Here is a 15,814-nt window from a genome sequence, read left to right as displayed (position 1 = left end):
TCTACGCTTTGCATCACAGTGGGAAGGATGGATTCATACATTACCCTTGGACACTCACCGCCAGATTTCCAACTACCACTCGTATCTTTTTCCGTCCCAGAATTTACTCTCTTTCCTTCTCTTTAAAAGAACCTGCACACAGCATCCCAAAAATTACACAATTCCCGAGAAAAACAATCTCGCCCCATTCCTCGCAATAGCACTAATATAGGATGACGTAGTGGGCGTTTTGTCCATTGGTTTTATTCAAACAATTTTCAAATTATTTCTGAAAAAACAAATTAAATCTAACTTTTTGTAAATTTTCATTTTTACGGTTTTGATTAGTTAATGTGTTCGTTATGACACAATGATTTTAAAATCTTCCTCTCCAAATCCCAGCAATATTTTTTTATTTTGTATAAAAGGTTTTGGCTTACGAAAAGCTTTCACTCAGCACTGAAAATTTCCTAATAATTCAATCACATATCATCGTTAACTTATGCCATATTATAAATCTTGGAATTGTTATGGAAGGGGAATTAGTAAGCTGTTGAATAGATTGAGAGGAATATTAATGATCAGATCGCTCTCGGCAAATTAGTTTATAATCAACACGTCACGATGATTCAATTGATTCAAAGCTTCGTCCTTATTAGACTTCTTGATTGGAATAAATTATTAATCAATTCGAGGAAACGATTTCTGTATTAATACCACTTATCTTATAATCCAATAAGGGTAGTTTATCTATTCACAAAAACAGTTCAGTTGTGTAGTTATTATTACGCGTAACAGATGTTTCGCCTTCTGAGGGCATTATCAAACCGTCATTTTATCATCATTATAAGGGCATTATCAACGTGTTATAATGATTACGAAATGATGGTTTGATAAAGCCCTCAGAATGCGAAACAACCGTCATTTGTCATCATTATAAGGACATTATCAAACTGTTATAATAATGACGAAATAACGGTTTGATAATGCACTCAGAAGGGGAAACAACCGTCATTTTGTCATAATTATAAAGGCATTATCAAACTGTTATAATGATGACGAAATGACGGTTTGATAATGCCCTCAGAAGGTGAAACAACCGTCATTTTGTCATCATTATAAGCCCTCAGAATGCGAAACAACCGTCATTTGTCATCATTATAAGGGCATTATCAAACTGTTATAATGATGACGAAATGACGGTTTGATAATGCCCTCAGAAGGTGAAACAACCGTCATTTTGTCATCATTATAAGAGCATTATCAAACTGTTATAATGATGACGAAATGACGGTTTGATAATGCCCTCAGAAGGTGAAACAACCGTCATTTTTTCATCATTATAAGGGCATTATCAAAGTGTTATAATGATGACAAAATGACGGTTTGATAATGCCCTCAGAAAGCGAAATAGTTGTTACGCGTAATAATAATTAGACAGTAGAACTTGTTCACAAATAAACTTTTTTTTTGTAAAATGAATAATAACATTATCCTTCCCCCAGATATGAAGCGAATACAAAATTTGAATAATTAAAAATCAAGAATAAAAAATCTGACTGATAGAGATGAATGCAAAAACTCATAGAAAACTAATAAAACAGAAATGAATAAGTCTAGTCCACATCAGCACAGGTCACCCTAGTGAGGAGGACTAAGAAATACAACTTACTATTCATATATTTAACATTATATTTTGTATGTACAATGTTTAAATAGTCGCTTAAATAAAATAAAAATTAATTCTAAAAATATTTAAAAAATATTATTGAATTTATTATAAAAGCTGGAGTTCTACAAATTAAACTTGATAACAATAAACGCTTAAAAATCTTATTACAAAATCACTACTTTTGCATATATGAGAAGTTTGCACTGTTTAAGTGGAGTCATTTTTGTAAAAAAAAACACCAAGGGATTAAAAAATGATACATAGAGAGCAATCAAGATGGTATTAATTTGCAACACTTTGAGCATTGTCTCACGAGATAATGTCACAACTGTCAGATACATTCCAACATGCATTACGGTCTTAGGTTGCACTATTCCATGAAATTATTAGCCATGTACACAAAACAAAAAGTATACAGGGTGTTAAGAGATGTACTTGACTTACCTTAACAAGTGGTCCCTACATTATTTGGAGTAAAGATTGTAAATTAAATTTTGGTCTCCGGGGAAGTTTTTTAATTATTATTTTTTTGGTAAACTAATGTTTTAAGACAAGGTTTTTTATGCATAGCACAAAGGGTAACAATTATTTTACAAGCAATAATTATTCGCCTGAAACATGTATCTTTGGCGTCATGTATCTTGCCTGGCGTCATGTATCTTTTATCAGGAGATTTTTCAATGTGGATGAGTGTTTCAGGCGAATAATTATTGCTTGTAAAATAATTGTTAAGTTTTTTAATGTTTATTTTCCACAAAAACATAGAATATCAGTAGGAATTGGATAGTCACCGGTGTTGACAGGTGGAAGTATTTTTTTTTAAATTTTTGAAATAACAACATCAATAATGTCACCGGAGACAAAAAATTAATTTTTTTAACAATTTACTTCAAATAATGTGAGAAATCACTGGTCAAAGTAAGTAAAGTGGGTCCCTTAACACCCTGTATAGACATTACCCGAAGAAAATCTCTTGTCCCAATACATACAGCTTTTTTCATGCGCAATTTTCCCGGAATAACTTTTTTTTCAGGAATTTTTTTTCAGATGGATAGGATAACGGAATGATCCTTGCTTCTTTATTAACTAAACAAAGAAGCAACTAAACAAATCCATTGTAAGCAGAGCACCGACTCTGAAAGATGAGAATAACTCAACATAAATATACATACCTAAACTTAAGCTGTGTCTGTATCATACCAAGCTAAAATTTATTTATTTTTAATCAAAATATATTGTATATGTACAACAATACGTGTTTGTACGCTGAGTTTTTTAAATTACTAAATATAGACTTAACATGATGCACATTGTCTATTTCTAAATGACGGCGCATAGTTTTAATTCCCAGCGACGATTACATCTCCGGTGGTATCTACGTCGCCAAAAACCAAACTGGAGCCAATTAAATTAATTGTTTTTTTTTTCATGTTTTTCTCATCTCGCTTTATTAATTTTGCGAATAATTATTACATTTAATAAAATTTATATTTTCTGAATAGATATGCGTTCTTCCAAAAGAAGTCACAATATTTTCATTGGAATTTCTCATTTCCATTAACTTGCTTTTCTGGGTAATTCTTTAGTCTATGATTCTGCCTATAAACCTTTGATTAATATTCCCCTTTCAAATTATATAAATCTGTTGGTGAATCATTCAATGATCTCGTGTTTCATTCTACCACGTTGAATGGCAAATATGTAATTATTAATTCAGTTAATTATTAGAGGGTCTAATTAAATAAAAAAGACAGATTTTTACATTTACATATAAGGGAGGACCTGTTCCGGCCGCTAATACATCAATTTCAATAAGAAACATCCAAAATGAAGGAAGTATTTACAAAGTTTTGTGAATAAGGCAATGAGTAATTTTAAAACATAAGGATGACCACAATTCAAAAATATCAGTCGATAATTCACAAATAGGATGGATACTGTGACATTTTATTTTATATTCAGGAAGCCCTGAGAGTAGCCACAGGGGCTACGTATTTTAATGTATTGTACCTCTTAAGGGGATGCCGTACGTAGTAATTCAAAATCATGTGTTTTTGGTTTGAAAATTTGGTCACCTAGAAATGATTCAGATGCTTTCATTAAATACTGCGAGTAGAATACATCTTGGCCTTTGAAATGATCGAGTATTTTTTAGATAAGTCTTTTTATAAGCCCAGAAAAAAATAATGTATAAGGCCTATGAAAACTGCTTTAAAGTTCAAAATCTCCCACTTACGAATCCATTTTCGGTTATGATTTTATTGTATAATGTGGCAAATTAAGTTATTTATAAAATGATCAAAAAAAAATATTTATCCCTGAACATCCACAAAATAAAATAAAAGGCACTTTTTGGCCATGTTTTTTTCTTGCATAAATCAAAACAGGCAGATGGTGTTAAGCGGGAATTTAAACCTTATCGCCATCTACGTAAGGGTTGTTATTGATAGCGGCTCAATTTAAAATATTACACGACGTAGTGCATCGCCTTAAGACTCTCCTACCTGGTACCAGTGGGACAATCGCATCTCTGTTTTAGAAATATTTTGAGGCTGATGTGAGTAAGGGAGGGGAGGTTGCGGTAAAAAGGTTGACAAGTGCCTGTCTTATCATATTTATTTATTTATAAAGGAAAATAAGATGAAGTTCTGGGAAGGTAAAAGGTATGAGGGTTGGGTAGAAAGGATCAGCGTGTCTAGGAGTGACGGACATATGAATATAACCCTCGAGGCGATGGGTAAAGAGACCAGCCTGAGAGGTCTAAAGGTCTCGCCAAACTAACCCTCTCTCGATCTAGCACGCTACACAGCTGGTGGGCAAGCACATCCTGAACACATCCCACCCGATAAACCGGGCACTCCTGATAAACCACCAAACGTAGCGAACCACTTGGGGTAACCTAGTGGCAACCTAACCTTATAACCTTATTATACCTCTATTATCATATCAAAGATGCATAAAATAAAAATTGTCGAGTAATACCATACCATCATAATGATTATGTACTTCAGATTAAAAACTACTAGTACTCGATAGGTAGAAGCTGATATCAGTGCATTATATATCATAGCCATCATAGGTACTATGTAAAACTTTATCGGGCTGTCAAGCAGTGTCGCACATTATTATTATACACGCGATTCTCCCGGTAGATTTACGTAAATTATTACTTTTGTTTCCTTTTCATTTATAAGAATATATATTTTATTCCTTTCATTTTCTAATAGTACCTATATACCTATCTAATATCTTTTATTTTATTTTTTACAAACTCTTAATGCCTTTAAGACATTTTATAAGCACTTCATTCTTCCTTATATTACTTTTTTGTATATTATTACATGTAATTTCTTACTTTGACTTATTACAATACAACAGATTGCTAGTTATATTATATTTATATCTCTTTTTTTCATACTTTTAACCTTACTTAATATTTACTGATTATATCATTATACTTTTTCATTACATTTATATTGTTGCATTCCATATGTTGCTGTACTATTCTATGTAAATTGGTATGTGAATGGCACATGTTGTGGCGTATATGTGAAATAAATAAATAAATGAGGAGCCAGTGGAATATGCCATCTCGAATTGAGAAATGTTTTGAGACTGATGTGAGTCATGAAGGGAAGGATGTGGTTAGTTGACAAGTACCTGGCTAATCATAATTATTGATCTTTATCTCTGGAAGATCAACCATTCTACCAAAAATACAACCAATAAAATATTTTTGTCATTATGTAAAGAAATGAACATATTGATATACCTTTAACATCGTAGAAGAACGCTGAAAAATATTTTAGGTGAAATTTTTTTTTAACTAATCTCTGGAACTATACCTAATCCAACTATTTTGAAAAAGGTTAACTTATATGTTCCTAACAAGTATACTAGTGGGAAATCCAAAGCATTTTTTCTACTCCATAAGCGAGGACTTCTGCCTATCACAACGCGTCAATCAAAAAAGCGACTCAACTGCTTCTGCATTGACCATCGACATTTTCAACGTCACTTACAGACAGTTATGTCGAAAAATAACAAAAATGCCCCCCCCTTGACCATTTATACTTACATGTACCTCAAATTTCAATCTTCTCCGTATTATATTAGTGAATAAACCAATCAACGCAGTTGTGTCTCAACTATAGTCCAGTGAGACTGCGGCATCCTTAATTGGGGTTTGTTATGAAGCAGAATGTAATGAGGAGGAGAAGGAGATGGAGAGAGGTAGGTGGGGAATTACCTGGTTAATCAAATCTGGTCACCAAACACGGCTAAAGCCATTTCAAGCAACGTTTCAATTCCTAATGGTGATAAAAAAAATTAAAAAAACAATACAAAAACACAAACATATAAACAAAGAAAAAAAAACAAAAACAAAAAAACGAAAAAAAAAACAAAAACCAAAAAAAACAAAAACAAAAACACAAACATAAACAAAAAAAAACAAATACACAAACATAAACAAAAAAAACATAAACAAATACAAAACAAAAACCGAAAAAAAACTATAATTTAATAAGAAGACTGCCTATATTTAAAAAAAAAATCAAACTGACGCTCGTGATATCCTCGAGAACAACACTACACTCTTTTATGTACTATATTTTTATTTATTTAGTTCGCAACTGAAAATGTCCGTTTTAGTCATTATTATATACTAGGTCAATAAACACGGCTAAAGCCATATATTTGAGAATACCATCTGAGAAGTATATGAAAATTTCATCAAAGAGAGGAATAAACGAACCTTTCTTGAAGAGACCCATGTGGTTTACGAAAGGATAAAATTAGGGTGCAAAACATATAATTTGTTACCCTAACATTTTTTTAAGAAAATGCGTCAAATATTCACTGAAATAAATATAAAATGTTTTGAAATCTCCACCAAGCTGCGTAGTTACTTCCAGTGTATCAAAAAAAAAAACAAAATACTTTTAACATGATAAAATCAAAAGTACTTGAGTTCGATAGGTACTTAACGCGCCCCAGTGCCCTGATCCGGCGGTAAACAGAATAATACTTTCACCGGCAAATATGAAAATATATCCGACCTTTTGAGTTTCGATACTCAATCGTATGAAAATTGCGATTCTATAGATATAAGCCACAAAGAATAGACTGTAATACCAACCAACTGGGTTCCTTCAATTCAATGGAATTATTCGCGCGAAAAGGAGGCTTTCATATTTCCTTCCACATCCACATCGATTTAATATAGGCCCATTGTTTGAATCCGTATGAAACGAATGTCCAAAAATGAATTCAAGGAATGCCGATGAAATGATTTTTCTCGATCCGATGAACGCCAAGTACTTTTTTAATTTAAATTTGGAATAGTATTTAGAACCATTAAATCATTTTATTATTTATTTTGAATGATTGCTTAATAAAAACGAATTTTAAAAGCTCTTCTTAAATACCAAAGGAATCGAACCAATCAAAAAAAGGCAAGGAAAAAAATTAAACCTGATTTTTCGTTCTTCTTTTGAAATCAATTTTCACAAACAATGGACTTAACGAGTGGTTTTTTTACATTATTTGTGTACCTGATTGTCACTTCAACTCGATACAAAACAAACATTTTTGAAAGAAGCATTGATTTTTCGTTGGTAAATTGAAACCCACCCACGAGTATGTACTCGGAGAAAAATAAATATTGTTAATTTATTTAAAAAAATCTCTTCAAATAATTAAAAGGTTTCCTGATAAACGTGTTCAAACACGTGTTAATGTGAAATGTACAATAAATTTGAAGAGATTTTTATAAGATTTTTTAAGCAATACTCAGTTTTCTCTGTGTATGGCTGTATGGTTGGGATTATTAAAATTCTGGCACATTTTTTTATCGAACCGACGATCGTGGACATCTTTGGTGTTTTAACGGTTCACTTTAAACGACTATCCTCGGTCCGTTTCAGCTTTTGATCAAATCGTGATCAGTCCTCAAAAATAACGTCATTACATAATATAAAGGTGACAATATCTAAAAAACCAGGCGTTCTAAATCTTCTCTTGCATCTCATCTCTTTCATAGATGGCGGTAATTTAATTATTTTATGAAAAAACATTTTTAATAAGTTATGCTTTAAAATATTAAGATGAATTATTTATTTGCGTCCGTACATACTCAATATGAATATGATTAAATGTTTTTGATTTAATTGATTCAAGAAAGGTATGCAAATGCAATATGGGATTGAAGAACCGATAAATGAAAGAGTATATTATGAATTCCTTTGCGTATACCCTTAAAATATTTTTCAGCAATCAATAATATTTCTTCACCAATATCACCCCTTAGTTAGGTACCTCCATAGCCTACTTATTTTCTACCCTCTACGCGTTTTGTCTTTGGAGTCTCGCGTGTTTTATCGACGAATATTATCATTTTCACTGGCTGATAAACCAACCAACCAACCCAACTTACCGTTTTATTATGTCTTTCCAGCTCGACGCACAGGAGCGACTCCTCAGCACTAATGCGTCCAGAACCATGGCAGCCATATCATTAGGATTTATTGTGGTGGTCACTCCTGCTACCATCCAAGAAGTTGTGGCAGCCTGTACCGGATGCAAGGTATGTCACGAACAACTACCTCTAATTGGTTGGATCATCGGGAACATCAAAGTCTGTGAGACAGTATCTACAGGCGAAGTCCTGTGGACCTCATCTCATTGTAGATAATACTATAATCATGCTGATGAAATAAATACCACCACAATTTGAAATCACTTAAGACCTCACATTCAGATTTTCTAACAACATAATATAATATACTTCCATCGAACAAGCTCTTAAAAACATACTTTTAAAAGTATCTTTATTTATTAACCATTAGAGTTGAAAAGAAATCATATGAAATTCCCACGATAGAAAAAAAATCGCAAAGTATGTTACAAAAATTATGAAAACATTTAACGTATGAATTCGTAGTATTTCGTTAAATGTTACTTACGACATTTGTCGAGCGATTTTACTATATTGTAAATAAGTCGTGTGTTATTAAATATTTTTACAACAGTCGCTTGCGCCTATTAATTATATTAATTTTTTTTATATTAGCGCTCTCCCTCCAACTTCATATTTACATATCTCTATTTCAAACCTTAATCTTTAGTAAACTTCTTTTCTTTCCCATCTCTTTTCCTTTCCCTTTCTCTTTAGCCTCACATAACATACCCCAACTGGGGTTACCATAGTCCTACTGGTTCCGGACAGCCATGAATGAAACGCACCTTCATTGACTATGTGTTTTAGACACCAACTGTACAATATGCGGGCCCAGTGGCTGTCAGAGATTCTCATCCTGTTGATGAAGGACAAGACACGAGGCAGGGAAAACTCACAGTCAAAAATTATTTTACCACACGGAGAAATCATTTAAACAGCATTCATTCTAGTTACTTCGTCCTATGCCAGTTCCATGCCCCACTGCTATAAATATGGTAGGGTTGGTATCAACACATCATTTGCATAGTCGTTGTTTAGATTAGAAGAAACATTCAGTCCCTGGAGAAAGGCCACAAATCACGATTGAAAGTTTGAGCAACTTTAAGCCAATTAATGACTTTTGGTACAGCCAATTAATACCTATCTTCTTACTCTTTATCACCCCCTGTTATATTCTGACATAATTACCTAGCAATATACTGAGGCGTCGTAGAAGACAGACTTAATAAGAGATTCTGTAATTATAAACTAAAAAAAATCTGTTAAAATATTATTATACAAGTAGGCACTTTATCGCTTGTCTGATTTTGTGACACAATCGTTCCAATTATGAAAATGTCACAAGAGTTATAGTTATACAGACAGACAACCGAAAATAGTATGTTTGATAATTTGTTATTTTTCTTATAGGTTCCTCCAATGCTTGACTTCATCGTGACCTGGCTAGCGCTGAGCAATAGCTTCTGGAATCCCTTTCTCTACTGGCTCCTCAACAACAACTTCCGCAGGATCAGCTCTGAACTCGTTTATTCTGGGGTAATACTTTATTTTTATAAAATTTAAATAATTAAAAATCGATAAATTTTGCTATTGGAAAATCCGCCCATTCTCTCCATAAAAATTCTGTAATCCAAATAATAAAGTGGACGTGGTTCTATAGAGAACGCCAAATATATTTCAATCTATGTTTAAACTAATGTATTAAAAGCTGTTTCTACATTCTGCCTTAACCCTTCAGGCTAATTTGTTGGGTTTTGGGAACAACAGTTATTACTCGTAGGTTAAATTTGTTCGCTTGTGGGGACCGCTCATATGGTCTCATAGAAATCGTTATATCTCCTTTACTCTTATGGTGAGAAATGTGATCTAAACGGTGTTAGAAAGTAAAAATACCACGCTTTACATTAAAATCAAGAATTTGTCCAAAAATGAATTAAAATGTGCACCTCTACGAATCCAAAGGTTCCGACCACAATTTGAGAGATATTTATGAAATTTTTTATTAATTATTTTCATACGAAATTACAAAAAAGTCACCATGCAAATTATTAATTTATAAAAAAGGTTTATAGGTTCGTATGTCCAAAATCTTAAATCTCCAAATGTTCTTCACCGATTGCTTTGAAATTTTGACACAACTTTACATTTAAAATATGCATGTGTTTATATGCCTTTATTATATAGATTCACCTGCGACAGGTAAACACGTGCTGTTTTTTTATCAGCGCTATCTGTCGGATGTTAAAGCAACACGCGCTTTTGTTTCTATATCTGCACAGACATACTGAGCCACATTAACTCGTGGCATGGCAAAGTAGTTAATAAATGAATATACATTGGAGATATAATTATTGGATATAATTTTTAGGCTCATTTTATTATTTCGATTACGAATCTGCAGATTTTATAAACGTATGAAAAGTAATGAGAGGTAAAATTATTAATTATTGAAAGTTTTAAAAAATCATACATTTTTACCTATACAAAAGCATCGAACAAAATATTTCAAGTTGAAACGCAGTTGTATCTCAAAGCCGGCAATATTCTCAGTTATCCATGTGTTTTCTTTGCCAAATCAAAGACTTTTTTTAATTATAAAGATTTTTCTTTATAATTCCTTCATCACTGGTTCAATTGTCCTGATATAATCCAGTTTGAGCTTTGCTGAGTGGTATTTAAGCAATTACTGAGATGACCCCGACCTACTTCTTGGAACAGCGCAATCCTGGAGAAACCAATTCAGTGCAATCAACTCTAAGATCAGCGTGAAAAAATACACTTTTGGAAGGTTGAAGGAGCTAAAGCGAACTTTCGGAGAGTCTAACTCATAAAGCTTGCAATAAACTGTACAATAAAGTGAATTAAGACTGATTAAAAATTCAACAACGAAATTGAATATTAATATTCGGCCAGTTGTTTGTATAAATAAATAATGAAAATGAGTCTTATTTACGACTAGTTCGTAGAACAGATATGTGCCTAAATTCAACGAACAAATTGAATCTCCTGTAATTATTTGTTGAAACAATTTAAAACTTTTTAACACTTATTTTATTTTTACTGTTAATATCATTAGAAATAATCCGGAAAACTAAAGACATAAATCCTATCTTTGTAATAAAATAAAAACAGAAGCCATATTCATTTATTATCTCCAATGTAAAATATGTATCATTTTAAAAGTCTTACATTACAAGTTCTTTATGTACCTATTTTTATAATGGAATTCCACAACGAATTGTCAAATTTAAAAATAAATATGTTGAATCTCTTGTTATTTATTTTTTCGTATTAGACACTTTCAAAGCCCGCGCTCTATAAATATAATACAGTTTATACTAAAATCTGTTAATCAAATAGAAAATACAAACAGATAAAGCTTTGAAAATGTTAGGAGTCAGATTGAGTACAGCTCAACGGTGTGGAATCCAATTTTGCTATTCATTCATCTACGATTGAAATAATTCAAAAGAAAAACTTAAGATTTATTACCCTTAAAATGGGTATTACTAGGAAATGTGTCGAATATGATTATCTACTGTGTCAACAAAATATAGTAAAATTTTCCGAATATAGTATATTTCATAATAAGTCATTTAATATAAATGCATAAATTCAATAATTGACAGCCCTGAACTACACCCGGCGTCACAAAAATCGCACATCTTCGAAAATAAGTTTCACGCAGTTTCAGTTTCCCCGAGCCAATAGATCTAGTCCGAACAGTATTGATATTTATTAAAATTGTATTTAACGACCTCTTTTCATATAATAGTTTTATTTCATAAACGATATAAAATTTTCCTAGTACGGGACGTTAAAAAATGTTGCGCATACTCTTTACATGTGCCACAGCTTGTGTCATCTTTAAAGGAGCAGTTTAAGTCAAATGTGGGTCATTCACTATCCGAACGTTTAATAAGACACATGTGAGTAATGAAAATAACCTCTTAAGAGGAAACTACAAGCCAAAAATGTGCACATTCATGGTATACCTTATATCGTAGGTAATAGGCATTAAAATCGCTTGACAAAATGAGTCTAAAAACGTCCGATTTCAAGCAAAAAACTGGTTTTTATTTATTTTGTAAATAATTTAAAAAGAAAGCAAAAAAGTTTAGCAAATGAAACTGTCACAGATAATCTTAGCTATAATACTGTATTTTTTAAAAGTTGTTTTCTTTATGCGTTCATACATTTCAATTGAAAAAATATTTTTTTAGTACCTACTTTGCGTTTATATTTTTTATTTGTATTCTACTCAAGCGAAACGATAGGAAAACCTTCAATTTATCTAAAGCATATTTTTTGGTATTCATAATGTACACCAATTCGTTATAAAGATTAATAAAAATAGTGATTTGGCACTAAGCTTCGCCTTAAAGTGGACACCACTGCTGACGAAGCCGCTCAAGTGGTGGCACTACTAAAATCATGGATTCGACAGTGTGATGTTGCTCGGCAACTAAACTTACGCCGTTTTGCCATCTGACGGGTTTTCAAGAGACTGGTTGCTCCGCCCGAAGGCCGAGATTGGGGCGACGACGCGGCACATCCGAAAGAAACGATCGCTTTAATGTCTCATAAAATTTTACAATAGGTACGATTTTTGTGATGCCGAGTGTATAATACTATTCCTAATCTATTTTCCATCTTTATTTATTTATTTATTTAACGCCCAGAGGGCTTTTACATGTAGGTGGTACAATTTTAATGACAGTTTTGAAACATAAGAAAGAAATAATAAATATAAAATTACATTAAAAAATAATATATGCAAGAAACAAAATTAAAAATAACAAGAACATAAATTAAAAAATTCAGCCATTTGACTGGTTTCCAAAAATATAACTTCCATTTAGGAATAGTGTTGAAATAAGTCTTTTACGTAATCCACAAAATTCGCAAAGTTAATATTAAATATATCGACATCACCTAAGTATTGGTTTCCCATAGTGTGAAACCGTTGTATTGGGGAGTTCGCAATGTAATTGCGCTTATGTGTGTTGCAGTGGAATAGTGTATTTTGTCGTGTTATTATTATGAGTATTCGTAAGTTTATGAGTTGCAGAAGTTCGCAACAGTCGAATTTAGAGTTAAGAATTTTTAATAAAAAAGTTAAGTCGTTTATTTTACGCCTGTCTTCCAACGTGTGTATTTTTAGAGTATTTAATAAGAAATGATATTGTAAGTCTTCAAGTGGGATATTTAATTTGAACTTTATAAAACGTAGAATTTTTTTTTGTATTCGCTCAATGTTATTAATGTGAATTTTGTAAGAGGGATAATCTTGCACTATGTTTTGTTATTGTGATATTACACCCATTTAGATGTTCTTTGTGTTATAAAAGAAAACTTTTAAAAGCCCAGCTGACCGTGAAATTTAAAAAAATCATTTCTTCAATTCAATCAAAGGTTTTTTTTTATTTCACAACTTCGTAAATCGCCCAAGATCATATTATAAATTTGCCAAGTTATATTATTATTAACGTAATTTACGTTAAGTTTAACCAACTAAAATAGTGTTTGCAAAATCACTCTCTAAATTTATCTAATTTTGAACGAATTTCACAAAAGTTTAATCTATAGTTAAGTAATTAACTCGAGAATGCCGGTGATTAAACACCGCTAAATGTTTCATGCAAAATTTCCACAGGAACGTTCCTAATTTAGAAGTTGAAAAGGTTTTAGAATCTCCCAAATTCATTGAATTAAACGCTCCGTGCTCCGTCCTCGGTTTTAGAAGTATTTCTTTGAACAGTAAAGTGATTCCCTGGCCAAATACTATGGAAATTAATTAATTCGTATATGGTCGAATTTAGCTTTGATCCAAATAAATTCTTGTATTTAAATAAACAATTAACTATCTGACCGAAACCAGTGGTACGTATGCACCACCGATGATTAAGAATATTAGGTAGAGAAAGGAATTGAGTGGATAAAATTCAAGGAAAACACAAGTTTGTATATCGGTACCCATTTTAGGAAAACCAAAACACTTTTAATGTAAAAAGTAAGTTTCTTAAGTTGTTTTAATATTGTTAACGAGAAATTATGTTTGAAACGCCTGTTAAAAGGAAACAGGAAGAGAGATACATATATACATACATGTTTGGTTATGTAAGATACATTTTCTTTATGTATTTTCATAATACGGAATATCTTGTTTGTTCCTGTGTGTTTTCTCAGTATTTTCATCCGGGTTACCATTCTTTTTCGCCCTTTTCCCTAAACCGCAATTTTCCATGAAGGAATCCTCTATTCTTATGGAAACGAAATTTTTCGATAAGTCTTCCCATTTTTAGTTCCTCTTTAACAATATTGAAAATCAGTTGATCGCGACGTAGTGTAAATTGTTGGTTTCATATCGAAAACTATCGCATTACTAACGTGGCGTATAATATGTTTTCGGAGCGATGTGTGTCGAAACGAAAAATTGCGGTTATATTTTGAAAACTCTTTCAGTTCGCTCATAAATTCATTCATTATGAACTAGAATATAAGATGAAATTTAGAAAATGCAAGCTGAAGAGCAAATAGGACGTTGTTACTTCAAATTTTTATTTTAGTTTTTGTAACATATTTAAATGAAAGTTTCTTGTGAATTTCAGTTCTGCTGCAAGCGTGAGCCAGAACTTCCCCTGGAGAAGTCCTCGGGCTGTTGCAACTCCCTGTCCTCGGAGCCCCCTGCACCCCCGCATAAACCAGACCTGGAAGGACTATCCGAGAAGTACTGGGGAGAGATTCTCGAGAGAACTGTCTCCTCCACCAGCCTGCACGCCCTACAAAAGGTCTACCATGGACCTAAAAGAGATTCATCTCTCAAATGCAATGGATCCATCAAAAACTACAAATCTGACTCCATCAAATCAATCCACGAATATCCGAGACATTACGACAACTACCATCCTAGAGAATTCCACCACTACAACACGGGATCAGACTTTCGAATCGACGTATACGGAAACCCTGTCGAGTGCAGATACAATAAACCAGAACTTAGACTGTTTGAAAACCATTCAGAGTTAAGACTAGGCGAAGCTAGATCAAATTTGAGCTTGGACGAGATAAGCTTGAACAAATGTAACCGTCACTTCAACGATTCATGAGATTGGGACAAAAAACCAACTCTGTACTACAAAACCAACAGCCTTGATAGGCGAACCAGAACGAAGAAGTTAGACAAATGCTTCAAATGGCGCTTTGACGATGCTATTGCAAACGAAGACTCTATAGTAGTAGATGGAACCACAGTAGAGTTTCACACAAACGATCCAGGAATTCTCAGTCAAGACTTTGACCGAATTCGTGGATTTGATCAAAGGCATTCTACTGAAAATGAATACTACGAGGATGAAGATGATCTCGGTTGTATTGAGATCGACCATGCTGACGATTGTTCGTATTTCGGACCGGTGTACGAGTCTCAGTTAAATGGTGCTCAGCAAATGGAAGAATGTTTCGAGGATCGAGTGGGAAGAGAGTCTGATCATACAGGGCACAAACCGTTTTTCAAAACTCCTTCTTTAACAATACGCGAGCTGGAAGTTATAAGAGAAAGCTCCCAAAGCTCCAGTGAAAATGATATCACGTTTACAAGATAAGCCACATTTAAAGATAAATAGTTATTTCCGGTAATCAACGTAGAGAATAATATGTGACGTACAAGGAGAGGGGCTTTTTTAAAATACACCACAAAACTA

The 15,814-nt window shown here is 32.7% G+C and overlaps 1 protein-coding gene across 1 annotated transcript in view; it reads left to right on the top strand.

The window, feature by feature from the left end:
* LOC149419803 (trace amine-associated receptor 1) overlaps nt 1-15,537 on the top strand; it is a 297,606-nt gene extending 282,069 nt beyond the window's left edge. Inside the window, exons 7-9 of the mRNA XM_089637037.1 lie at nt 8,109-8,237; nt 9,522-9,647; nt 14,723-15,537. Of these exons, the coding sequence (XP_089493163.1) occupies nt 8,109-8,237; nt 9,522-9,647; nt 14,723-15,220 (753 nt within the window). The 3' untranslated portion in view covers nt 15,221-15,537. The remainder of the gene's footprint in view (nt 1-8,108; nt 8,238-9,521; nt 9,648-14,722) is intronic.
* The last annotated feature ends 277 nt before the right edge of the window (nt 15,538-15,814 follow it).

The sequence above is a fragment of the Hesperophylax consimilis genome, chromosome 11, assembly GCF_061612785.1.
Source record: "Hesperophylax consimilis isolate HC1 chromosome 11, BYU_Hcon_1.0, whole genome shotgun sequence".
NCBI classification, from domain to species: Eukaryota; Metazoa; Arthropoda; class Insecta; order Trichoptera; family Limnephilidae; genus Hesperophylax; species Hesperophylax consimilis.
The sequence above is the reverse complement of the archived record's forward strand: the minus strand, read 5'-3'. Positions and strand labels throughout refer to the sequence as shown.